Genomic DNA, 27,650 nt, shown 5'->3' on the forward strand with positions numbered 1-27,650 from the left:
CGTGGTACCGCTACTGTCTGTCCTGTCTGTTGTGGAGCAGGCATTGGCTGGGCGTTCTGTGGAATATGTTGCTGAACTTGGTGTTGGACCTGGTCCTGTCTAGGCTGACGTGGTCTCTCTTTAGTTTTTCCTGTTGCTATATTGTATTTCAAAACCGTACATTCATTCACATAGTGACCTGGCTGTTTACAATAGTTGCATGTCCCTTTAACGGGAGCCGCCGTATTATTTGACTGTGTCATACCCTTTTTCTGACCGTCAGCTGGAACTGACTGAGCAACTAACATTTTCATTTTCGTATCTTTCATACGCCTCTGTTCGTGGTCCTGTTCTTCCCTAATTCTATTCTGGTGGTACTGTAACATTTGTAACATTTGGGATGGCGTATTTGCTTGCCATGTGCTTTCGACTTTATATACACGGTTCTTAACCTGTGGCAGGGAATTCTCGACTAATTTGGTTACAAAAAGGTGCGGGTATGACTCGCTACTTGGTTTCAGGCCACTATTAATAATAAAACATTTCTCGAATCTAGAATAAAAATCACTAGTGTCTTCATCGTGTTTCTGTTTACAGGCTGAGATTGCATCCCAGTCTTCCTTTTTCGTTGTCAATAATCTTGGCAAAACCTGTACAATTAATCCTGGTAATGCTTTAGCTTTTGGCCCAAGGCCTAACCCTGGAGTACGTCCATTTTCCTCGTCTTCTATTTCGGTCCAATTAATCTTTTTTTCTCCCACCTCCCATTCTTTCTCTTTGAGTTTCTCGTAAATGCCAGCAGGCAACAGTACTTTTAACATTTTCATAATATCTGAGTACGTGTAGTCACCCATGAGTAGCATATCTTTAATTTCTCGGTGAAAACCTGCAGGGTCTTTATCGTGACAGGGTACTAGTTTCTTCATTTCTAGCAATTCTATTTTAGTGAGGGGTGTATATACAAATACACGTTCTAATGTGTTATCGTCTTTTCTGACCGGATGTACTTCCCGTAAGGGATTCTGTCTATCAAAGTAAAACATTTTTCTTTCTGAAGGTGGTGGAACTGACATAAACTGTGGTTGCAGAAAAGCACTATACTTGTGTCTATGTTCTAGAATTTCTTTAATTAAATCAGTACCTAGGCCTCTCCATCTATTAGAGAGCAGTTCTACCAATATGTCCGGTAAGGGACCTGGATCAGAATGTTGGCTCTTAAACAACGTAATGAGATGCTGAATCATGTATACACTAGCTAATTTTTGTTCCTCAGGGGAAAGGTTCAAAAACGTCTGAGCTACTGCATCATCATTATATGTACTGGAATTGTCAGCCCATTGTACGGCGGACCGGGCTAGTTCTTGTTCATCCATGGAATTGAGTACATGGTACCCCATTCGATCTTGAAGTATTTTATCGGTAGCCTGAAACATATGTTCAGGAGAACTCGGATTTGATATGGCAGAGAGAAAAAGTCTCTTGCTTTCTGGCCGTATCGGACGTATTGTATTATTAAAGGGTCTTCCCTTACCTACATATGCTATCATGTCTCTAGCTGGTAATTGCGATGTTTCTGCTGTGGTCTCTGGTTGTTCGTCCTCCTCCGAGGATTCATTCTTGTCTGTATCTATTTCTCTTCCAGGCTTCCTTCTTTCATGTATTTGTATTACTGCTTTTCGGATCCTTCTATACATGTTGTCTATACAACTCTGTTTATCATGCTTTCCGTCTGCTATATTCTGACCCCACTTGGTTAGTGCATCCATCTCTTCCTTGTCTACACCTGGCCTATCTTGTTCTCTTATTAAGCAGTTTATGAAGAAGCGCAATATACAACCTTGAGTGTCAACTTTCTGGTATGCCATGGCCTCGCCAATGCTTTCCGGACCTTCCCCCGTTTGGACAAAATGATATATTCTGTCTAGATGTTCAATCATTCCTGGTAATAACATTAAATAGTTTGCAACTCGTCGTAAACGTACTGATGCTAGCATCATCCTATCGTTTTTACCGGGTACTGGATCATATCTGCAGTCTGTGAGGGGCTCTTTAAGTAATTCAGAACTCGCTGTTTGAGGTGTACGTTGCTTTGCTAAATCCCTGAAAGTCAGTCTATGAGTTGGCGGCGGGGTCCTAAAAATACCTCCTGTCGCACCTCCTGAGGTGCCAGGTCCAAAAGGATTTAGTGGATGAATGCCAGGAAGAACGAGAGGGGAAGTAACAATAGGTGCGGGAAGTGTTGGGGGAACAGGCGTAGGACGTTGAATGGGTGGAGTTTGTTGTTGCGGACCTGGGGGTAGATTATCAGGGGGTAGGTTGCCGTCAGTAGGTGGTACATGGACGCGTGCATCTGTATATGCGGGAGCTACATCGTCTAAATAGGAAGAAAGGAATATGTCCTTTGCGGTCTTGTGACGTAATTTAGTCGGAACCAATGGAGGGGGCAGATCTTTCGGTATTTCCGGGGTGGCCTTAGGTAAACCCTCGGCCAAAAGAGGATACATACCATTCGCAAGAGTATTTCGTTGTCGGTCTACTTGTTCTGCTCTAACTCGTATACCTTCTTCAATTAATTCAGTTTCTCGGGCTTTTTCTGAATCTTCTCTATGTTTTTCTGCTTTTCTGAATTCTTTTTCTGTTCGTTTATGCGATTCTTTACGCCACAATTCTATGGCGTCTTTCTGAGATTGTCTGGCTTTCTTTTTCCATAGCGCTTCTTCTACTCTCATGATGCAATCTGCATCCCATGTCCCTGTAACGGGCCATCTGTATTTCTCTTCTAGGTTCTTAGTATAATCGGCCCATAAATCTAGGTACAGTATGGCATCTAAGCCGTGCTTATGGTACATAAAATTTCCAGGAGTGTCCCTGGGTGGGACAGGAATTGCTTCCTCTAGTATCCCTTTCCTTGTTCCTAGCTGTTTTAATTTGGAGAACAGTGGCATCTTGATATTCGGTACTTGATACTTACTTGAACCTGAACACACTTTTGACACAGAAACACAGTAATGTATATCAAACAGTCACTCATACCACAACATTAATCACATAGAAACATTTTGAACACATTTTGACTAAGCTTGAATTCTATAACGAAAACAAAAATTGAACTGTTGAAAACACTAGTTACTTGATATACTGCTAAACTGTACAGATACACCGCTAAAACAGTGCAGACCGAGTCTGTGTACCCAAACCCGTCTTGACCGGATGCATAGTAATGCACCCGTCTAGATGCGTCCCCAGCAACGGTACTCACCGGGAAGCACGGAACGGAAGGCCTCGGAAAACTCGTCTGGACTGGACCGGCCTGTACTCGACTCGTGACGTCACAGGCACGTCGGAACTGGTGGGCCTCTAAACACCTCGGATCTTGCTCTCTTGGCTAGGCTCTGGTCGGGATCCTCCGCACTCCTTACCGCCTCGTCTGGGTGTCGATCGCAGTCTCAGTCACCTCCGTTGGCCAGAGGGAGATACAGGAAATCCTGCGGGTACGCGTAATTGTCCGTCTTGGCTGTGGCAGGGGGCTAGGTTTGCAACGCACCGCCGGCGCGTAAGGTGGGGGAGGGGTCCCTGTTCGGGCGCCAAATTAATGTGGTAAATAAATATTTACCGTCTGAATTTCTATGCAGTAAAGTTCAATAAAATAACTCAGTCGAAAATAAGAGGCAAAATCCGTGATATCGGAGTTTCAAAATGGTTTTTATTCCATAAAATGGAATGGTTCGAACCAGGGTATCATGTTCCTTTCACCATAAAGGATCAGGAAGGGATAGAGCATACTTTATTGACAGAATACATAATTTATAGTAAATGCATATAATGGTGATGAATACAGAAGGCGTAACAGCTGAGAGAAACGAGATAAGAACACATGTGCGTAACAGAAAGGCGTGCTCGAGGGCGTACACAGGGGTGTGTGCTAGAAACGTCACATGAAAGTGTCACAAGTGGGTGGATACATAGTGGAATCTTGCAGTGTCAGCAGAAATCTGTAGCAAGGATGCGCGCGCAGCAGCATGACGTGTGACTGACGTGATGTTGGAGGGTGCAGGGGACTTGACATTTAGCACTAGAGGAAAAAGACAGAAGTCTGGCATGTCAGATCGACTCGTTCCTAAATCATATCTGATATCTTGTGTTTGGGGAACTATATTATCTAGAAGGAAAAGGTCTCTCAGGCAGAGGCTACTCTATACTGACTATTAATGCGTGCATATGTGACTACGTGTCTGCGTGTAATGCGAGGGGCCATGGACCTACCATGGTAACAGGAGCAATGAATTACTTGCATGGAGACAGAGAGGCCGGGCCCTTTGCTCTGCAGCCGGGGAAATGTTTATCTATTCTGCTAGACTGGAATGTGCTTTCGAGGAGCTGAGCTCAGCTATACTGATAACTTGAAGGCAAAATACTGTCTTTGGCAGGCAAGCAGGCCGAGCCGGGCACCGCTCGCCGCGCAGGGAGTAGGACAGAGGTCAGGGAGGCATCCCACGTTGCAGCTTTTCAGGAGGCAGAGAACAGAAAGGGCTCGATGGCAGAAATCAGGGCCTAGCTCTGCAGGGCTAGGAAAAACGTGAAAGTGCACCATGAAAAGACGTTGGCAAGGCATACTTAGGAACAGAATTATCGATCCATTCATGGTGGATCTGAAAGAGGACATGTTAACGTTGGACGCAAATGTATTTGCGTCTTCATAGCAGGTCGAGGAGGGAAGTTACATGCACTTTAAGCTCGTACATGGAGACGGTGGGGTTCACGTTAGGGGATACAATTGACTATAAAAATTTATATTACCTCAAGAGTTACCATTAGCTAGTTAGTGTAAGAGTTTACGTTAGATATTTACTGTAAGTGTTCGCGTTAGATAGTTAGTGTAAGAGTTATGGTTAGAGAGTTAGTGTAAGAGTTAGCATTACATACTTAGTGTAAGAATTAGTGTTAGTTACTGTAAGAGTTTGCGTTAGCGTTAGTGTAAGAGTTAGGGTTAGAAAGATAGTGTAAGAGTTAGGGTTAGAAAGATAGTGTAAGAGGTAGTGTCAGATAGTGTAAGTTAGCTTTAGATAGTTAGTGTAAGAGTTAGAGTTAGATAGTGTAAGAGTTAGGGTTAGATAGTTAGAGTAAGTTAGCGTTAATCAATCAATCAGCGTTTTGTAAAGCGTGTTACTCACCTGAGAAGGACTCAAGGCGAAGGGAGGGGGATGCAGCTCCGGATCAGTTGAAAAGCCAGGTTTTGAGGCTCTTCCTGAAGGTGTGCAGAGTAGGGGACCGTCTGATGTTGACTGGGAGCTCTTTCCAGGTCTTTGCAGCGTCGTAGAAGGCTCTTCTACCTCCTTGGGTTCTGCGGATGCGTGGAGTCACTGTCAGGGCGAGGTTAGCGGAGTGGAGGTTCCTTTTGGGTACGTGGAAGGCGACTCTCTCGTTGAGGTATTTGGTCCGATGTTGTTGAGGGATTTGTAAGCGTGGGTGAGTAGTTTTTTTTATTTTTTTTAAATATTTTTATTTGCAGTTTCATGAAACAAACAAAACAGGCATGTCACATACAATCACCCTCCACTTCCCTCCCACCATCCACCCTCCTCCCCCCTCCCACCTGCACACGATCTCCTCTTCATCTTGACAGGTCTATACCTTGTTTGTGCACAAATCCCTAAAGTGTGGAAATAAAAACCCCCTTCCAATTCCGCCCGTCCTCAGCCAGTGTAGCCAGGTGCCTCGCCCAGCTTAGTTTACAGACCCCCATCCAGCCCATGGTATCGGCGTCATTTCCCCCAAACTCTGTTGAATTTCTTGGGGCATTGTACGTGACTCTCTCCGCCGCCATGTACAGATCCATGGCCCTTCTCCAGTCATCTAGACTCGGCGGCATGGGGGCCACATCCCTCTTAGCCACCACTAATGCCAAAACTACAAATATGAGAAGTGGGCGACCCAAGTCCACGCCATTTGTTACTCCCAGCAGCACTAATTTGGGGTCCAACGGCAAATCGACCTCCAGCACTTCTCCCAGCTCCCCCAGAACCTCGGCCCAGTATGCCTGTATTATGGGACATGTCCAAACAGTATGGTAGAAGTCTACCTGCCCGAGCCCATCTTAAACAGTTGGTGTCTCTAGCCCGGCCCATGCGATGTAGCCGCACCCTGTCATAGTACACCCTGTGTAGAATTGTGTGGGTGAGTAGTTTTTAGGTTAATCTCTTCTCAACGGGGAGACAATGGAGGTCTCGTAAGTGCTGGGTCATGTGCTCGTGTCAAGGGGTTCAGAGGACGAGTCTGGATGTGGTATTTTGGATGGTTTGGAGCTTGTGAAGCAGGGTTCTGTTTCTTCCAGCATAGAGGGAATTGCCGAAGTTCAGTCTTCTATTTACAATTTCATGGGTGACTGTCTTTCTGCTTTCGAGGGGGATCCACTTGAAGGTCTTGCGGAGTATGCGGAGGGAGTTGAAGCAGGTGGAGGTGACGGCATTGATCTGGTGGGTCATGGAGAGGGAAGAGTCTAGGATGATGCAGAGGTTACAGGCATGGTCTGACGGAGTGGGTGGGTTTCCGAGGGTGGGAGGCCACCAGGTGTTGTCCCAGGCGGTGGAGGAGGGTCCAAGGACAAGGACCTCTGTCCTCTCCGAGTTGAGCTTTAGGCAGCTGTTGTTCATCCAGGCTGCGATGTCTTTCATTCCTTCCTGGAGCCTCAGTCTGGATACTATGCTGAGTCCATGCTGTCTGATGATGGAGGCGAGGAGGGCCATGTAAATGTTGAAGACCGTAGGGATGAGCGAGGATCCTTGTGGCACTCTGCAGTTGATCTCTGTGGGTTCAGAGAGGAAGGGTGGGAGTCTGATCCTTTGGGTTCTACTGGAGAGAAAGGAGCGGATCCAGTTGAGGGTGGTTCTTTGTATACCCGCCTCGTGGAGTCTGGTTGCGAGTGCGGTGAGTGATGGTGTCAAAGCCTGTGGAGAGGTCTAGTAGGATGAGGGCCGCAGTGTGGCATGCGGATGTTGCCGGTGGTGGCAAAGAGGGTGGTCTCGTGCTGTGGTTGCTGCGAAATCCGGACTGGGAGGAGTCGGGGATGGCGTTTTCTTCGATTAAGGTGGTCAGTTGGGCATTGATGAATATCTCAGTGATTTTGGCTGCGTAGGGAAGGAGAGAGGGCCGTAGTTCATTAGGTCCGCCGGGTCGGCGAGGGTTTCTTGAGGAGGGGCTTGTCCTCTGCCTGCTTCCAGATGTTGGGGAAGATGCTAGATTCGAAGGAGGCATTAAAGGTCCGGCCTAGCTCGGGGGCTATGGTGGCGGCGGCTCTGTGGTAGATATTCAATAGGTAGGGGAAGTCGGGGCTCCTGAGTAGGTGTTCTTCATGGTCATGGCGGTGTCTTCGGTGGTGGCAGGTGTTCAGGTGGTGATGGTGGGCTGGTTGTTGGTGGTGGGGAGGGGGTTGGTGTCTGGAGTGTGTTTGCTGATGTTGTCATAGAGGGCCTTGATTCAGGTGGAAGTAGGAGCTGAGCTTGTTGCAGAGGTCCTGGGATGGTGCGAAGTCCATGGCTTCGCTGGAGGGTTTGGTGAATTGCTGTATGACGTTGAAGAGTTCTTTTGAGTTACTGGTGTTGGTGTGGATTTTGTTCTTGATGAAGGTCCGCTTGGTGGCTCTTATGCGCTGGTGGTATTCAGTCATGGCTTTCCTGTAGGTGTTCTGATCTTAGTGGTTTTCCTGTTCCTCCATAGGTTCTCGAGGCATCCTCAGGAGCGCCTGGCTTTTTGGAGGTGGAAGGTGAACCAGGCAGGTTGGCGGAGGGGTGTGAGCTTGACTGCGCAGCTGGAGATCCAACTGTGTAGTTCTTTGGCTGTGGAGTTGGCGTCGCTTGTGGCAGAGGGGGGTCATGGAGGAGGGTGTGCTGGCGTGTTCCTCTGTGATCTTACTCCAGTTCCTTCATGGCAGGCACAGGGCGGGTTTAGGTGCGGTGATGGTGTTGAAGTTTAAGTGTACACAGTGGTGGTCTGCCCGGAGAGGCTGTGTGGCGTGGCTGAAGTGGATGTTTGTCCCTGCTGCAAAGATGGGGTCGAGGATGTGTCCATCTCTGTGGGTGGGGGTGGTGACGAGCTGTTTCAGTCTGAGGTTGGCAAGGTTGTCAAGGAGGGTGGTGGAATCAAGGTTGCTGTGGTTGTCGAGGTGGAAGTTTCGGATGTCCGATGAGCATGTAGTCCGTGTAGGCCATGGCGTGGGGTGCAACAAGGTCGGCAATGGTGGTGGCGGAGGAGGCACGAGGCCCGGGAGAGTCTGTAGACGAGGGTCCCGCGCAGTATGGTTCTGGGGCTGGTCTGGAAGTGGAGGTGCTCTTTGTTGGAGAGGGGGGTACTTGTGCTGGAGATAAAGAGTCAGAGGGAGCTCCTGTGCTCGAGGGCGAGTCCTCCTCCTTGGCGGTGGGGGAGGTCCTTACTCTGGATCTTGTATCTGTCGGGGATGGCAGTGGCGATGTCAGGAGCAGAGGAGACATTGGTCAATGTTTTGGTGAAGAAGGCGATATCTGGCGAGAGGGTGTTGAGCAGGTTCCAGTTCTCTATGGCGTGTCTGTGTATGGAGTGCAGTTAGTGTAAGAGTTAGGGTTAGAGAGTTAGTGTAAGAGTTAGGGTTAGATAGTTAGTGCAAGAGTTAGGGTTAGATAGTTAGTGTAAGTAAGCGTTATATAGTGTAAGAGTTAGTGTTTGAAATGTTCTAAAATTATAATTTGGCACCTCAGAGCAATATTCTATGTGAGGCCGGGAGGCTCAGATTATGCTTCTCTACCAAAGAGCTATTCTGCATCATGAAGGAACTCTCCAACCACAGCGCCAATGACATCCCACCCTCACAAGATCTGTGCGACTCACTGGACACCACCTTCCATCGCAAGATCACGGACATCCACGACAGCTTCAACATCACGACCGCCCCGACCACGGCAGACCTCGCCCCACCACGAACACCACCTGCACCAACCGCCTGACCTCCTGGTCCCACGTCAATGACGACGAGACACGCAAGATCATGAACTCTATCCACTCAGGATCACCATCTGACCCCGCCCACACCACGTATTCAACAAAGCCAACACAACCATCGCACCCCAACTACGGAAGATCATCAACATCTCCTTCGGGACAGCGACATTCCCAGAAAGATGGAAACATGCATGAATCAACGCCCTCCTCAAGAAGCCCAAGGCGGACCCCAAGGACCTCAAGAACTTCCGTCCCATCTCTCTGCTCCCCTTCCCGGCGAAGGTCATCGAGAAAATCGCCAACATGCAACTAGCCCACCATCTCGAGGACAACAACATCTTAGACCCGTCACAGTCCGGATTCAGACATAACCACAGCACCAAAACCGCTCTCATCGCCGCCACAGACGACATCAGGCACCAACTAGACAACGACGAAACTTCAGCCCTCATCCTCCTGGACCTATCAGCCGCCTTCGACATGGTCTGCCACCGCACACTAAAGACATGCCTCCAAGAAGTCGGAATCCAGGAAAAGGCCCTGGACTGGACCACATCCTTCCTCTCCGGCAGAACACAGAGAGTCCGCCTTCCACCCTTCCGATCCGTAGCCACCAACATCATCTGTGGCGTACTCGAGGGCTCATCTCTCAGCCCGACCCTGTTCAACGTCTACATGGCCCCGTCGCACAAGTAGCCCGCCAGCATGACATGAAGATCATCTCCTACGCCGACGACACCCAGCTCATCCTCTCCCTCACCAATGACCCGCACACCGCCAAAACAAACCTCCACGCGGGAATGAAGGCTGTTGCCGAATGGATGAAGAGCACCGTCTGAAACTCAACTCTGACAAGACGGAGGTCCGTATCCTTGAACTAACCCCCTCTGCCTGGGACGACTCCTGCTGGCCGACCACACTGGGAATGGCACCGTCACCCACGGACCACGCAGGCAACCTAGGATTCATCCTCGACTCCTCCCTCTCCATGTCGTAGCAGGTCAACACCATCTCCTCCTCCTGCTACAATACCCTCCACATGCTCCGCAGGGTCTACAAGTGGATCCCGTCCGAAACCAGAACAGTGACCCAAGCCCTCGTCAGCAGCAGGCTAGACTACGGCAAAATGCAGGAATCCCAGCCAAACACCTACAATGACTGCAACGCATCCAAAACGCAATCGCCAGCCTGATCCTAAAAATCCCTTGTCGCAGCCACATCACCCCCCACCTACGAAACCTGCACTGGCTCCCCGTTGACAAAAGAATCACCTTTAAGTTCCTCACCCACGCACACAAAGCACTCCACAACACCGGACTAACCTACCTGAACAGCAGACTCAGCTTCTACACCCCCACCCGCCAGCCTCGCCCTCGCCGCCAAACACCCGCATCCAACGAACAACTTCTGGTGTCAGATCCTTCTCCTTCCTCGCCGCCAAGACCTGGAACACCCTCCTGGCCCAGCTTCGGCAGACCCAAGACCTGCTCACCTTCAGAAAGCTCCTCAAGACCTGGCTCTTCGAGCTGTAGCAGCTCCCCTTCCCCTCAGCGCCTTGAGACCCTCACGGGTAAGTAGTGCGCTTTACAAGTATTCTGATTGATTGATTGATCTTTTTCTTTTTTTTACTGAATTTTCACAGCTGACAATCATAATGCAGTAATCTCAAAAGACAGATTTATATACTATATATTAGTAACCACAGCCACCAATCACTGCCCTTTATTCTCCTCAAATATGGCCGGAACCATCTTCACTGCCTCTTTTTCGCTACTCAGCAGCCAAAATGAATGCAGAAGTATTTTATTGCAGAAGTTAATGTAGGAATACGCCCCTTTTTGACATGGTCACCCCTACTTTCTCTAGTATTTGATGCGATTTTGACTGGAAGTGCATTGGGTTCCTGCTAACCAGGTTCCCATTGCCAGATCCCTTTCCCAAAACTGTTCTCACAAATGGCAATACCTTTAGCACCCTCTGTAAGTCCTTAGTAAATGGTACCCCAGGTACCTAGGGCAAGGAGGCTGAAGAGGGTACCTAAGGGCTGCAGCATATATTTTGCCACCATAAGGGACCCCTCAGCAAAAACATACATACTGCCACTGCAGGCTGCAAGTCTTGGTGCAGACAAAAGTGAAAACACCACTTCGCTCACCTCCCTGTGTGCCAAGCCAGCATACACTGCATGCAGTGTGGATAAGTCAACCCTACAGCAGGACTTACAGCCCTAAGGCAGGGAGCACTAAGGGCCACATGTATCAAGGTACCCATTTGCGATTCTGAAATAGCGATTTTTAAGAAATCGCTATTTCAGAATCGCAAATTGGTATGTATGTATAAATTTGCGAATTCTTAGTATTCCTTAATTGCGATTAGCAAATTGCGAATCGCAATTAAGGAATACTTTCCCATTCATTTCTATGGGCCAGGAGGCCCATAGGAATGTTTGGGAAGGTATTCTCAATTTTGGAATTTGCAATTTGAAAATCGCAAATTGAGAATAATTTCAAGGGTGCAGGGGTGTCCAAAGGAAACCCTGTTGCACCCCTGAAATAACCATGGGTGCACATGTGGCGCACATACATGCCCTAAGGGCATGTGGCGCACATACATGCCCCAAGGGCATGTATGTGCGCCACATGGCACTTTGAAAAATGCAAAAATTTGCATTTTAAGGAATTCGCAAATTACCACCAACTTGAAGTTGGTGGTAATTTGCGATTCCTTAAGGACAATTTGCTATTTTTTTCTGCTTCATACATTGCATTTAAGGAATCGCAAAATTTGCGATTCCTTATTTTGCACCAGATTTTCCTTTATACATACCATTTTGCAAATTCGCATTCGCAAACACCGAAATTCTGCGTTGGTCAATTCCATTACTGCCAGTAAAAGTGAATAGGGAAGCCGTTTTAAGTACATGTGCAGAACACTGGTGAAAACAAGTTCCCCAACTACATGATGGTATCAAACATCTCGTATTAATACGCCCACGCTGATTCCAGTGGTGATTTATTAATACATGCACCCAGAGGGCACCTTAGAAAACCTACCAACTACCAGTGTGCTACGCGGACTGGTCCTAGCCAGCCTGCCACCACAGACAAGGTTCTGGCACCCAAGGGTGACGGCCTTTCTCTTAGTAGGACTGAAACAAAGCCCGCTCAGGCAGAGGGTGTTTACAACCCCTCCCACAGGATGACCTGTGAATTAGCATTCCAAGGCAGGGAGCTTCAAAGAGCCCACCGCCTCTGGGAACCTGGCTTCGCTCCCAGGAGAGGATGCTGATCCCCCTTGGCCAGGGTCTGCTCGGCACCTGGACAAGGTGGGAAAATTAGTAGTCAGAAAGGTTTGTTCACCTTCAGGATAGTTCCGCCCCTAAGATGGGCTACCTGAGTGAACGTGAAATCTCAGAGTCATCTTTGTGATGACAGAATTAGGAACTCTGGGTCAGGGTAATGCCCACTTCCGTCAGGACTCTTTGGCTACTACCCATCACTCCCCTAAAACCAGTATTTAGGGGAGCCCCCGGCACCATGAAATGAGATCCTGATGACCTGAAACAAGAAGACGGTTGTGAAGATTCGCAAGAAGGAACAGAAGACACTAACTGACTTGGTGCCAACCGGGTTGCTGTCCTTGACGACTGCGACAAAGACCACTTGTCCTGCAGTTCCTGTGGCTCCAGAAGCCTGAGAGAAGTGCCAGCACTTCACCCACAAACCAGGATCGCCCATGGAGCAGCAGAGCTGCTTCCCTGCATCCTGCAGGCACCCAAGCAGGACTGAGAGGACTCCGGACACCAAAAACCCAACACGGCATGCACCGTTGGCGAAGAGGACCAAAGGTGTCCTTGAGCATCATAAGAGCCGAGTCCACCTTCTGATTCAGCCTGACTGGCCTCCCAGTCCAAACCCGAAGCCTTTTTTCAACCAGACCGATCCCCGTAGATTAACATTGGGCACCAGATGCTGTATTGCACCACTGCACCCGGCCGTCCTAGTGCCCCTGGGGGTGACCGGTTGGTGCGGCCTTGGACCTTGCCCCATACTCACCTTAAGTCCAAGGGAGTGATCAGGTGATTTGCTGTAAGGAACTTGTATGCAGCATTTGTTTTTCCTCCATAGGATAGCATTGACACTTATGAAAATTGCACAGTTACCTGATCGTATTGATTCTGGTGCCTAAATATATATCAAGATATGTGTTATTTTTATAAATTGGTGTGGCTCTCCTTATTGAGTCGTGTGTACCATTTATTGACTCTGTGCGTGGATCGCAGATGTCCGACACGCCTCTCTGCCAAGCCTAAAGCTGCTCGACCTCACTACTCCAACTTGAGATTGCTAAAGCAAACCCCATCCACTCATGACCATGCACAGTAGACCTCTTTTTGGTATACTATATAAAGAGCCAGTTTCCCACAGTTAGCATTCATATATCTATTTGTGGTCAGATCTTCTTATATACGCTTATGTACAGTGTATTTGCTTCTTGATTGATTCTTTTATTTGATTGTTAATGTAATTGAAAGAGAAGCTGCTACACTTGTCTGCCGAGCGATGCGATCAGTGGGAAATTGCCACAGCGTTTTCATCTGTGGAGCAGTAGATTGGGTCAGACTGCACCCTCTCTGATCGGAGGAGCGTACCCACTACTGTCTGCTTTGATGCACGCGCCCCAGTGTGCCCTCTCTGATCGGAGGAGCGTATCCACTACTGTCTGCTTTGATGCACGCGCCCCAGTACTCACTACTCCAACTTGAGATTGCTAAAGAAAACCCCGTCCACTCATAAGGGAACCCCTGGGCTCCATGCACAGTAGACCTCTTTTTGGTATACTTTATAAAGAGCCAGTTTCCCACAGTTAGCATTCATATATATGGTTGTGGTGATATCTTCTTATATACGCTTATGTACGGTGTATTTGCTTCTTGATTGATTCTTTTATTCGATTGTTAATGTAATTGAAAGAGAAGCTGCTACACTTGTCTGCCGAGCGATGCAATCGGTGGGTAATTGCCACAGCGTTTTCATCTGTGGAGCAGTAGATTTGGGTCAGACTGCACCCTCTCTGATCGGAGGAGCGCAGTCTTCTACTGCCTGCTTTGATACACGCGCCCCAGTGTGCCCTCTCTGATCGGAAGAGCGCAGTCTTCTACTGCCTGCTTTGATGCACGCGGCCCAGTGTGCCCTCTCTGATCGGAGGAGCGCACCCTCTACTGCCTGCTTTGATGCACGCGCCCCAGTGTGCCCTCTCTGATCGGAGGAGCGCACCCTCTACTGCCTGCTTTGATGCACGCGCCCCAGTGTGCCCTCTCTGATCGGAGGAGCGTACCCTCTACTGCCTGCTTTGATGCACGCGCCCCAGTGTGCCCTCTCTGGTCGGAGGAGCGTACCCTCTACTGCCTGCTTTGATGCACGCGCTCCAGTGTGCCCACTCCGCTTTGCACGAGCGATAAGCCCATGGCCGAGCTGTGATAATTAGACCAACAAGAAACGTTCAATACCACCTCATACACTGAACGGGGAACACTGAGGGCCTCATTTACCAAGAATTGGCATCCAGCAGCATTGCGAGTCTTTTTTGTTGCCCTGCTCTGCACCAATCGAAAGGGCAGGAATGCACCGTACAGGACACAGTGCATTACTGGCCTTTCAGGCGCACATTTTGCAGCCGAGCGCCAACACAGACACCCTTGCACCATGGTGCACTGGGGTCTATGTCGGCTGAAGAACGTGGCACACAGGGAAAGAGGAATAAAAGAGGAGAAATGAAAACATTTCTCCTCGTTATGCCTGCTTTGGGGAGGTGTAAGGTTTTGGCATTGCCCCAGGTTTACTTGAGTGTCTAAATCTGGGGCGGTGTCAAAATAAATGGGTGTTTCGTGGGAAAACCCACAGCAACACCCATGGAACGCCTCCTTGATGCAGAGTAAGCCAACGCAGCGCTTTGGGCAGCCAAGCCTCACTCCATATCTATGAAGCGTTTTGCGCGGCCTAGCCTTACTCCATATCCATGAAGCGTTTTGCGCTGCCTAGCCTTACTCCATATCTATGAAGCATTTTGCGTCGCCTAGCCTTACTCCATATCTATGAAGCGTTTTGCGCTGCCTAGCCTTACTCCATATCTATGAAGCGCTTTGCGTCGCTTAGCCTTACTCCATATCTATGAAGCGCTTTGCGCTGCCTAGCCTTACTCCATATCCATGAAGAGCTTTGCGCTGCCTAGCCTTACTCCATATCTATGAAGCGTTTTGCGTCGCCTTGTAGATATGATTCAGAGACCTGCACCACCCGAGCTTTAAAAGAAAAAGTGACGCTCCGGCTGGGCAGGGCTCTTGTAAATGAGTCATCAATAAATCAATGGGAGAGCTAGGGTTTGTAGGGCGCGTCCTGTCCCCAAGGATAATCTGAAAAAACAATGTGGACTAGCCCACTATGTGTATGCGTTTTTGCAATTAGTCACCCCTGATGGTGGCCTGAATGTTGGACCCATAAGGTGTTGTTAAAAGACCCCTCACACACCAACCTGGTTGGTGTCATGCTTCATCATCGGTGTCCCAACCAGGCGGCCGAGTGCCACCTGGTTGTGCTTCAACGCCTGACTACAGCGGAGCGGGTGTTGTGCAACAGTGTGGTGTGAGTGAAGGTGAGTTTTATTAAAAAATACCTCTGCCTAGTATTTTATTGTTGGCGACCCAGGGTATTGTTCTAAAATATGTGATGCAACTAGTTCTAGGAGTAATTATCCTCTTAGTTGTCTGAAGTGATGCGGTCTACATGTTTCAGCCCCCTCAAGGTAGTTACTGGGGCTTTCGTCAGGACCAAAAGTGAAAAGGTGAATGGCAAAAATGTGGCTACGTGATAGTGTTTTTTCTTACACACGCACTAAGGTGTGTAATAAAACTATTTGAAAATATTTAAAAAGAGGGCAGTGCCGGCGTACTTACAGACACTGTTCTGTAGCGAAAAAATTCCTGTAAGGAAGAGAAAGATAGTACACAACATGCATGATAACGCAACCTAAAATGCAAACTTTTGGCATATTTAGGTGTCATGCAGTGGTTTAATGGGCCCTTCAAGTGACTATTGTATCCGGCTGGACAGCATGCAAGAAAAGAACGGCATGCTGTTGCCGAGGTGATTGGCAGCACTAACGGTGGCGCTGCGTAATATGGAGCTCTGAGTGCTGCGTGGCGAAACGTTACGCAATAATGAGCTCGGAGTGCACTCGTGAGTGCAGTTAGTCATGTAGCACAAAGGCGTGCTGCTGGTACGCTGGGGAGAGAACCCAGCAGTCCATGGCGCGCTGCATGCAATTTTATGAAAACATGCGTTGGATGTGAAATTACTGCTAATTGTGTGCGATGTAACAGAGGTTACCATGCGAATTTAGCGTTAGTACTTACATTAAAAGAAACAAAGTTTTTTAAAAAATGCACCAATAATTACAATGCTACGATGGAATTTGGCAGTTTTTTCGGGGGTCGGGGAGGGGACATAGCGTGTTACCGATCTGCAATGAAAGGAAGAATGGAGGCACTCAAATAAATTGCGAAAGGTAGCCGGTAGGCAGTGTTTGCGATAGTATTTCCATTGCCCCGAGGCATTACTTGGTTGTACTGTGTCCTCCACGGTAAACCTGATTCTGGTCCTCCGGCGTCCCGGCTGGTGGGTGGGTGGGTGCCGGGACCGGCCGGTTAAGTAGCGTGTGTTGGCGTGCACCGCTTCCTGGTTTGCGTGCGGAATGCGCATGCGTGAACGGTGCACATGCATGTCACTTCAATGAGTCAAGAAGGCTGCCATCTTACAGTGGTTTAAGGTGCCGAGAGAATGAAGAAAGGCTCTTGTAAATGAGGCCAGAGTTTGCACCAGCAAGATAAAAACTATTTGTCTACAGAGAGTATTTGTCAAGTACTAGGGTACTCAACCCCTGAAGCCCTTACCACTGAGAAGGACTACAATAATTCAATTAAGGGGGGACCGCCCAGAGCGACACATCCCTCCATGCTTATTTTTCAGGGTATAGATCATTCCATGTCAAATAACATTTGGATGGGGGGAAAAGTGAGGTATTTCTTTAACAACTGAAACATGTGGTCTCAAGACACCTGGATACTAGACAAGGTAACAGACTTCAAGCTGGAGCTTTACAGGTCTTCAGCTGAGTGATGTTTATACAACTATTGCAGTGTTCCAGGTTAGACAAAGAAGTTAATCCCATCTAGGACCCGGATATTGTGGTTGAACTGTTTGAAACTGAGCATACTCAAAGACGAAGCAGTAAGATGGTGCTGACCATACCTGAGCATAATGGGCAGTGATTTTTGGACTGTGGTTACTGACATCATGGGAAATGTAGTTTTTAAGTGTACTGTTGGTTGGTTGCTGTGCAAATTCAGTAATAGAAAAGAAGCATTATTCCCACCAATATGTGCTTAATAAATTTTTTAATTCTTGACGTGATAGCTCAAATAAAATTTCTCTCAACACTAATACACAGATACATGAACATTAGGTCTGGGCGGTGAACTCCTCTCCGTTCATGGACTTTGTGGAGTTTTTCGCACTCCGCAGAGCACTCGAAGTTCAGAAAAACATTTCCTTGCGTTTGCTCACCAACGTTAAATTGAAGAGCGTGAGCAAGGAAAATCCAGCACCAGACCATCTCCCAGCCAGATTTCTCAACGCGGCTGCCCGGGGATGGGCACTCGCACTCATGTCGAGAAACCTTCCATTCACGTTGAGGAAGCTATCGCTCTAGTAGAACTTCTACTCAAGCGACGGAAAGATGCAGCGCCCTCGTGCACTGTGCGTGGTGCTGTTCGCACTGATTTTACTGCACGGGACAAACATCTGTCACCAAAAAATAACAGGCTTTTAGTACATGAATTTTGAGTCTACTATGCTAGTAACTTGTACTTTTAGAGCCTGTGTAAGCCGAATAAAGTTTTATGTCTGGCTGATATGCCGTAAATGTGCCAACGCAGCTGTAACAATCTTGTGACCCGCTGGCTTGCTCTTGACAATAATCCAGTATCACAGCTTCAGCTGAGGCCCCCAATTCCTAGTCTCATCATTCTCTTAGCATCCAGGGCATCTCATCATTACACACACATACATGCCACCATTGCGACTTAGTTCATTCCTAGAGATCCACACGTCCCTGCAGATCCAGGGATTGCGACCAGCCACAGCAAGCTCCAGCACTTGCCCAAATAGGATAGGATAGGATATATGTTTATAGAGCGCTAGATTGCTGTGGCGTCTTGGCGCTAGTGTATGTAGAATGGAAGTATGGCCTGTGTTACCGGGGCACTATGTGGAAGTGAACAGCCATGCTTTCAAGTCATTTCTGAAGACCTGCTGATTAGATTGAAATTTCATGGCCATAGACATTTTGTTCCAAAACTTTGATGCACAACTTGATAAAGTCCTGCCATCCCATCTTGCCCGTCTGATCTTAGCAATCTGGATAAGGCCTAAATTAGCAGATCTAAGGGCACTTGGGGGGTATAACATAGGAATTGTTTTGGGAGATCCTCAGCATCGCCACCATAAAGGGCTTTGTGCACCAGGCATAAGGCCTTAAATTCCACCCGCTGCTGCATGGGAAGCCAGTGCAGTGACTTAATTCCTGCCGAGGTTGATTGTCCTTTAGGAATGTTTAGAAGTAATCTTGCTGCAGTGTTCTGTAGAGACTGCAGTTCTCAGCTGGGTCTTATCAATGCCCAAAAAAGGGCATTGCAATAGTCCAGTTTAGACAGGAAGAGCGCCACCACCAGCGTCTTTTGCAATTCTTGTGAGAAAAAAGTGAAGATTTTGCTCAAGGTTTTTAGTAAAAAGAAGCAGGAGGAAGTGAGACTGTGTACCTGGGCAGAAAAATTAAACTGGTCAACGAAGATGACTCCGAGGTTCCTGACCTTGGGGACAGGACACGGGCATTCCCCGGCCTCAACCGGCCACTAGGAGTCATTCCAAAGGCACCGGCCAGGGCCAAACGCTATCACCTCTGTTTTGTCAGTGTTCATTTTCAGGAAGCTATGGTTCATCCAGGTCATGATCTCAGTGAGACAAGCATGAAACCTGGCGGCTGTGGTCTCAGGCTGATTGAAGATAAAGATAACAAGCTGAGAATCATCAGCATATGAGACCAGGGCAAATCCATGCCTCCTGATAAGTCTGGCCCAAGGAGAGACGTAGATATTAAACATTGTCGGGGATAGGGGTGGCGACATGGGCACTGGTATCTTAGTGACCCTAGAGCAGCCTCGCACCAGGCATCTGTCTGTCTCTTGCTTCATGGTCACTGATGACCACGGGTGGATCTTGTGGGGGGGACACAACATTCACCAGGATGATTCAAGACTTCATACACTAGTGCTGTTGCTTCCATATATTAGTTTGGAGGCAAGCCTTGTGCGCTCACAGATGGCACAGTGTCCAGAGTAATCAGACTATTTTAAGCCAACCAATATGCTCAGTGAAGGAAAAGGTCCAAGGGACAAAGCTGTTCCCAAAGCAATTACACTACGTTGACTTCTGAAACATCAACAGTGCAAATTGTACTTGTAACGCTTGCTCTACTCTAATAAACACAGTGATTGAGCAAACTATACACTGAAATGCCTCACAACTGAGGGGCTGGTGGTGGAAGGGCTGCAGGGGGGGATGTTAGTTCCTCCCCACCCTCTTCCGTGACAAACTAATCACCAAAATAGAAAACAGACACTCATAACGTACCGATAAGTTTGAAGTATCTCCAGTCTCATCACCACATGGAATAGGCAGGCAGATTGGTTTATAGCAAAGTTTTATTGCGTAAAATAAGACATTCTTGGCAAACAGCTCACTGTGGATTTGTCCTTTGTCTAGTTATCAATCTCACGCCTCACACTAGAACAGGACCACAACTGACCTCACAAAACACATCACAGCATGCAATGAAATACTCCTTACAGTGTCTTTATTAGACAATCTGCTTTGTTTTGTAAAGTATGTGAACGTTAGTTTTTGGGTATTTAATTCTCACCAAAATAGAGACCAAACTCCAGCCGACTTCTACCATATGGTCTGGCTTTGCCCAGGCCTTTACCCCTTTTGGTCCGAGGTGGAATCTGAGCTCACACAGGCCTTGGGTTGGCAGGTTCCACACGATCCCTTACATCTTCACCTGGGTGTATTTGAAGGTTTGGACGGCTCTAGAGCGGACAAACATTTTCTGGGAACGGCGGTCGCTGTGGCTAAATGAGATATTGCAGCGGCTTGGGCTCAGCCCAACCCCCCTACCCTGCGAAAGTGGCACCAGGGAGTGGATTGGTGCGTGGCCCAGGAGGAACATGGTTGTCCCACGAGGAGCCATAGGGTTTGGGGAAAATGGCTGAACCTACTGTTTTAAATTGCCAGCTTTGTCTCTCCCATGTAACAGGGTGCTGCTTTCCAGCTTGGGTGGCTTGCATAAATACTCCTGCCCTAACAGTGGGGTTTTTTACTGTCTGTTGGAGATGGAATTGGCTTTACTGTGTAAGATGTATGCTGTCTTTTGTTTTCTAATCAAAATGATAATAAAATTGATTATAAAAAAAAAAGAAGATTCTCACCAGAATAAACCATCTCAAAACATTATGAATTGTGTCGCAGTCTCGGCAGTTGAAACTGCAGAATTATATGGTTGGTGCCACCTTTGCAAGTTGTTAGAATCTAGACAGCCATGAATCCTCTTTTGATCTCTCAGCCTGGATGGGTTGTACAGAATATTTACACAGCCGGTCTGAAGATACTGATAGGGAGTAGATGTTCCTGCCTTAGTGATGAAAGGAGTTTATATTTTGTGTCCACAAGCGGTAATTGATTCAGATTTCTTCTCCTAGTTTCTTTTTCCCATGTGCTCAGGTCTTTCAATAATTTTTTGTTGAATCCCAGAAGTTATGTCTATCAGGATAGTTTATGATCCACACTTGGTAACATGTCCTCAACACTGCACACATTTCATGAGAGTCTGACAGGTTTAATTCGCAGTGAAGCAGCCTCTGTGAAGTTCGTTGCTTGGTGAAGTGACGTTAGTGACGTTGAAGAACCTACATTCTGTTTCGAGACGCTGCACACGTTTAAGTGTGTCCTTTAACTCAAAGCTCTTCTGACATTCAGAGGAATGGAAGGATCACAGCCCGGAAGGATTGTTAGAAGTCATAAGAGGTCCAACTTTAGCTGTAGATTCTTAGATGATGTAAAAGATCAGAATTCTTTTTTAAAATGAAGGTTTTTTGGCAGTGCTTCGAGAAGGCTTCCATCTTGTATGTGTTACTTGAGGTTGCTGAGCACCACCTTTTGTTTACAGCAGTTTCCATATCCTGTACGGCGTCATGGCCGTCGCCTGTGTGTTTTTTGATGGCATACAAGGCTTGCCTTAAGATCAAAGCTCTTGCTACACACAGTGCAGTGATAAAGCCTCTGGCCTGTGTGTACGCTTTGATGCCGTACAAGGTTCGCCTTCCGAGAAAACCTCTTGGAACACACAGTGCAGTGATAAGGCCTCTCTCCTGTGTGTATGCGTTGATGGCGTACAAGGGCTGCCTTAAGAGTAAAGCCCTTGGAACACACAGTGCACTGATAAGGCCTCTCTCCTGTGTGTATTCTTTGATGCTGTACAAGGGTCGCCTTTTGAGAAAACCTCTTGGAACACACAGTGCAGTGATAAGGCCTCTCTCCGGTGTGAGTTCTTTGATGCCGTACAAGGGTCGCCTTCTGAGAAAAGGGTTTGGAACACACAGTGCAGTGATAAGGCTTCTCTCCTGTGTGTACGCTTTGATGTTGTAGAAGATTTCGATTCTGAGTAAAACTTTTCTCACAGATATTGCAGTGAAAGGGCCGCTCTCCTTTGTGAGTTTTTTCACGTGTTGCCTTATCAGCAAACCTCATTTCATGCTCAGTGTAGGGATACCGATCTATGTGTGTTTGTTTGTGCAGTAAAAGACGCGTCTTTCTAGTAAATGTTTTCTTACACTCAGCACAGGCATAAGCTCTTAGGCCGGTGTTTATTCTTTTCTGCCTTGCAAGTAGTCTTTTATTGTTAAAATTCTCCCTCCTCTGCATTCCTTGGTGTTTTCCTTCATTCATTTTATAAGCAAAATTCTTCCTTCCTCCAGATGCTTTACGTTTCTCTTTCCCATTCATACTTTCTGTCGTCGGCTTCTGTGCTGCAGAATGAAATGAACACTGAGAATTATACATGAGAAATATTTCTTGAAAGAAATGCATGGTTATAATATGAGAAAGGCAGACAGTAATATCTAGGAAGGAAGGAAATGTTACTACCTTTAAACAATCATTTGCTGCTTGTAGTTCTACGGTTCCCATATGGTGACCTCTCATGGGTTGGGTTCCGACTACTAAAAATAATTAATTTAAGATTGAGTTTTGATCTGGAGAACGACTCGTAATCCCATACCAGAAAGGCATAATGCATCAGCGCGCAGACTCCAATTAAAATCAGTGTTGTTTTCTCCATCGGAGTACAATTGCTTATATGAGTAAAATAAAAAAAAAATAAACTGCTTAATCTGAGCAACCTATATACTTTCCAACCATACAGCAAGTGGGTGATGCATGTGAGCCTGCAACATGACAAGCTGACATATTTGCAAGAGAGTAACATTTTCCATTTTCAGCAAGCTGTGGCACATCACAGGTTGTGCCAGAACTTAAAAGAACCGGTAAGGTCCGGAACGCCGTAGCCAGGCTCATTCTAGGGACACCACGCCACAAACATATGACCCAACACCTACGAAGCCTCCACTTGCTCCCCGTCGAGAAGAGAATCACCTTCAAACTCCTCACCCACGCCTACAAATCCCTCAACAACATCGGACCCACATACCTCAACGACCGAATATGTTGATGTCACCAGAGAAATATTTTATGAAAGGATGCACAGAACCAAATGTTTCTGCTTTACAAATTATCTACTAGAGGTATGTTGGGTAGAAAAACCATGGTTGCATCTTTATCACACGTGGACTCAGCCTGTGGTATTTCTATGTGGTGTCTCCGCTAGGCCTGGGGGTTACTTCAGTTCCACTTGCGGAATTTGTGGAATTTGTGTAATTTCACATTCCGCGGAGAAAGTGGAATTGCAAAACCTCCGCGATCCGCGGCTTCGTAGAATTTTATGCTTGTTCACGCTTTCAAAATGTGGTTTCGCAAGATATTTCCCCCCGAGCTCGCGAACAGCGTTCGCGAACAGGAAAAAAGCATTGTGAACGGGTGAAGAATCAATTCCGTGTGTTTGCAGAATTCTGCGTGCTCGCGAAAAAATTTTACGCTGAGCTTTGCGTAACATGATTACGCAAATTCCGCCCACCCCTAGTCTCTGCACGAGTAGAAAACCATATGCCAAATTGTGCCGGTGCAAAAAAAGGTCTTATTTTTCATACATTTTCAATTCTGATAATGTAGAGCATGAGTGCATGTTTAACGCTGGATCCATATTTACCTTTGTTTTTGTAAACTTGCAGGAACTGTTAATCTACTAATGGGTCATGTAGTTTGCTAACTGTTTGAGGAAGTGACTGCTACTAGGGTACACAAATATCTACATTAAGGCTTGCAGGGGGCGTGGCCGAGTGGCACCGAAGATGGCCGCACTCTAACGCGGCTCCTGCGGGGAACTGCCTAAGTCCCCAAAAATCCGGCCATAATCCTGCAGCCACACTGCCCCGGAGTTCAGGCTTGGAGGCACAGAGAGCTCCGGTGCCCCGGGGTGTTTTCCCAGGCTCTATACTCGGCGCGGGTGCTCCGCGCTGCCTGACAACAGCTTTGGGCCTGTCCACGGCCTATTTCACCAACGGAGGCCGCAGCCTCGAGTACTTCCACGGGCCGGACCAGGGAATGTGATGCCAGCACGGATCGTCGGTCAGGAGCTGGATCCTGCGCTGCTTCTTGGGCGCAGCGCGACCACCACCGGCGAGGGAATGATCCCCCCCTCCCACCCCCCCACGGGCTAAGACGGGTGAGGCCGGGAAAGTCTGAGGAGACGGAAAGACCTGGGGCTATTGTCAGACAAAGCGCCGGGCACGCAGGGGGGTCCCTCTGTGCTTGTGAGGAGGCAGACCCCTCCAGAGTTCGCCCGGCAGGCATCCTGGTCCTGGCCATTGGTGAGACCCTGGGTGCGGTGGTTGTCCGGTGGCAGCGGAGGGCGTTGTGCAAGTGGCGCAAAGCTGGTCAGTGGGCGCGCAGGTGCTGGGAATGCAGATCACACAGCGGACCAAGGGGACCCCATGAACTCTGCAAGGTGACAATCGGCTTGGTGTGGTTCCTCTGATAGGGGGGTGTGGACGTGGTGCCCACTTCCAGTGGGTTGAAGAGCGCGACTTCGGGGCCACTGACTCGAGGGTGCAGTATCCTCAGGGAGCGAGGGCCAGGTGAGGAGCTGGTGCAGACTAAACTACCCCCCATCGTGTGGAACCAGACGGCTGGGCGACGCTGCGACCTTAAGGGCGCCCTCTCCCCTGTGTCCGCGGGTGGGTCCGGGGCCGGTGGCCGCTGTCATGAGACCCAAAAAATCCACGACGACTCAGACTAACACAATGGACAACTACACGGCCGCGACGGGCGGTGGAACCGAGGCGCAGGCTGGCTCCCTGACGGGCACGCCAGAACCGTCGTTACAATTGATACTGCAGGCCATACAAACGCTGGGTACCACGCTGGAGTCAAAGATAGACAAGGTCTCCATAGAAATGACACTGCTGAGGGCAGACTTAAATAAAACATCTGCGAAGGCCACCCAAAATACGGCGGACATTGCGGAGCTCCTAAACACCACGAAACAACTGCAGCAACAGGTTCAACGGCTCTCGCACAAGCAGAAGGTGGTGGTGGCGGCCCGCCTGGAGGACCAGGAAGGGAGGGCCCGCCACAATAATATACGCGTGGTGGGGGTGCCGGAGAAGATGGAGGGGCCGAGCGTGGACTTGTTTCTGGAGGACCTCATCCTAAAGCATCTGCAGCCCAGACGCCTCTCAAAGTTTTCCGCCGTCGAGCGATCCCATAGGGCTCCGGTCCCCCCCGCCGCGCCCAGGGGCCCCGCCGTGAACGATAATCGCAAGGATCCTCAATTACACAGACCGTGACGACATTCTGCAGGCAGCCCGCCAACATGGGGATCTTCATCTGAACAATGCAGTCATTAGGTTCTTCCCAGACTTTACGCTGAAGGTGCAGCAGGAGCGCCGGTCACTTGATGGGGTCAAAAAAGTGCTTCGAGAAAAGGGCATCAAGTACATGATGTTCTTTACGGCAAAACTCAAGCTCCTGGTAGATGAAAAATCCTGGTTCTTCACCTCTCCGGAAGATGTTCATTCCTGGCAGAAAACGCGTGTGGGCGAGGCGAGCTCTGGACATGGGGGCAACTGGAGGAACACGGCGCCTCGGTTGCCAGCATCATCGGCTGGCTCCCAGAGGGGTGGAAGTCGGCGCCGGCGGACATCTCTGCCCCTTCGTCGGAATCGGGCCCGGAGCCTGTCGCCTCGCCGGACATGGGGTGAAGGGGCCAGGACTGAGTTGCACTACGAAGGACAGCTGGCGTACACGTGATGTATACTGACAATTCCTGTTTCTCTGTATTGCCTGACTTCGGAGGGGGTCCTGGATAATGCCCTGGGGTTTGCTTAATAAACGTTGAATAACTGACTGAAGAGGCCCGGTGGAAGGGGAGGCCCTGGTGAGCCGGGGGTTTTTATGTATGTTTGTCTAATTATGGGTTGCTTGGTATGGGTGGCTGTTTGGGGGGAGAAGTGAGGCCTGGGACTGACTTGCCCACAACTATGGTACTCAGGACCCAACTGAGCAGGCCGAGGCAGGGTACAGATTACGAAGCGGGGTCAAGGGTAGTCCTCAGGTTGCAGGTTTTGGTAGCAGCTCTCACTCCCTTAGTTTTCGTTTACAAGGGCTACAGGCGCTCTGCTTGTTGGGGGATGCCTGACCAGGTTGGCGGGCGTGGCAGGGTAGCAGGGAGAGGGGATTGTTCTAAGGGTCGGGGATGTCGGGTGTGGGATTGTTCATTTTGTGTTGCTGTGTTTTTACTGGTTTTGATTTGGCTCCTTTGGCACGATTGGCGAGCGAGTGGGAAGTGGGGGGTGGGAGGGGTAGGCGCTTGCCTCCCTGGCTGTTAGAGGTAATTACCCATAATGCGTACACCACTCACCAGTCACATTAGTATACTCTCCTGGAACGTTAATGGCCTACAAAACAAGATTAAGCGCACCATGGTACTCCAGTATTTACATAGACATGCACCAGATATAGTCCTGCTTCAGGAGACGCACCTGCTGGGAACCACTGCAAGGCCCTTAATAGATTTGGCTATACGATGCGGGCACATGTTGGTTTAACCACTGGCTCGAGGGGAGCGGGAATCCTCATCAGGAACACCTTACCTCTGGTGATCGGAAAACAATGGCTAGACCCCCTAGGGAGGTATGCAGCGCTTGCTGCTCAATGGGAGGGTAAGGCATCTAATATCTGATCCTTGTATCCTTGCATAGGCAGCGACTCCTTGCGAAGGAGATTAGAGATGTCCTCACTGACCAGGCGAGATCTCATGCCCTGGCAATCCAGAGAGGGGTGTACGACCTTGGAGACAAGGCAAACAAGATGATAGCCTGACTGGAGAGACGGGACCGAGACCGTAACTGGATCCCGGGAATTCAAAGACCGGATGGAACCATGCAAGTAACGGGGCAGGAGATAGCGGCGGAATTCGCACATTACTACGAGGCGGTTTACCGGTCTCACGTTGTTCGACAGGAACAAGACTACCACGACTTCCTGGCTCCCTTGCAGCTGCCTGCCTTGGAACAAGCTGATAAAGATATCCTAGACTCACCCATAACGGTCTAGGAGGTGGAGGACGCAATGGGAGACTTGCAGGTGGGGAAGACGCCTGGGCCCAATGAGTTCCCGGCAGAAGCGTTTGGGTGCGTGTCCAGCCGCCTGGCACCTCACATGCCGAGTATGTTCAATGAAGCCAAGCAGGTGGGGGTACTTCCCAAAGACTTACGGTCGGCAACGATCATAGTGATACATAAGGCCGGTAAACCGCAGGAGCTGTGTAGCTCCTACAGGCCCATCTCCTTGCTGAACTTCGAGACCAAGGTCGTCGGTAAGATTCTGACCACGAGACTGGGGGCAGTTATACAGCACCTGATACACCCGGACCAGTCGGGCTTTATGCCTCACAGAAGCACTCGTCTCAATCTCCGGCGTTTGTTTGGGGTCTTGCAGGGGATCTCCGCGAGACCAGAGGTGCTGGCAGCCCTGCTGTCTATCGACGCTCATATGGCGTTTGATAGTATAGAATGCAGTATCTCTACGCAGATCTGGAGAAATTGGGCTTTGGCAAACACTTCCGAGCATGGGTGCGGCTGCTGTACACTTCGCCGCTGGCGAGAGTCCGGGCGAATGGAGTGCTGTCGCGAGAATTCTGCCTTGGTCGGGGCACGCATCAGGGCTGCCCCATCTCACCCACCTTGTTCGTACTGGCGGTGGAACCACTGGCGCACTGGATCCGAACGGATCCGCTGGTGTGGGGCATCGATCTGGGAGGGGGCTGGGAGGAGCGTATTTCTTTATACGCTGACGACATCCTCCTGTATGTGCAGAGGACGGCGGCGTCCATTCAGAGGCTGATGGGCATAATAGGAG

The 27,650-nt window shown here is 48.8% G+C and overlaps 1 protein-coding gene across 1 annotated transcript in view; it reads right to left on the reverse strand.

The window, feature by feature from the left end:
- Positions 1–21,131: 21,131 nt before the first annotated feature.
- LOC147736765 (uncharacterized) overlaps positions 21,132–27,650 on the reverse strand; it is a 63,627-nt gene continuing 57,108 nt past the window's right edge. Inside the window, exons 4-5 of the mRNA XM_086953471.1 lie at positions 21,619–22,144; positions 21,132–21,450 (exon numbers count right to left, since the gene is read on the reverse strand). Of these exons, the coding sequence (XP_086809597.1) occupies positions 21,309–21,450; positions 21,619–22,144 (668 nt within the window). The 3' untranslated portion in view covers positions 21,132–21,308. The remainder of the gene's footprint in view (positions 21,451–21,618; positions 22,145–27,650) is intronic.

Source organism: Lissotriton vulgaris, chromosome 1_2 (assembly GCF_964263255.1).
Source record: "Lissotriton vulgaris chromosome 1_2, aLisVul1.2, whole genome shotgun sequence".
Taxonomy (NCBI): domain Eukaryota; kingdom Metazoa; phylum Chordata; class Amphibia; order Caudata; family Salamandridae; genus Lissotriton; species Lissotriton vulgaris.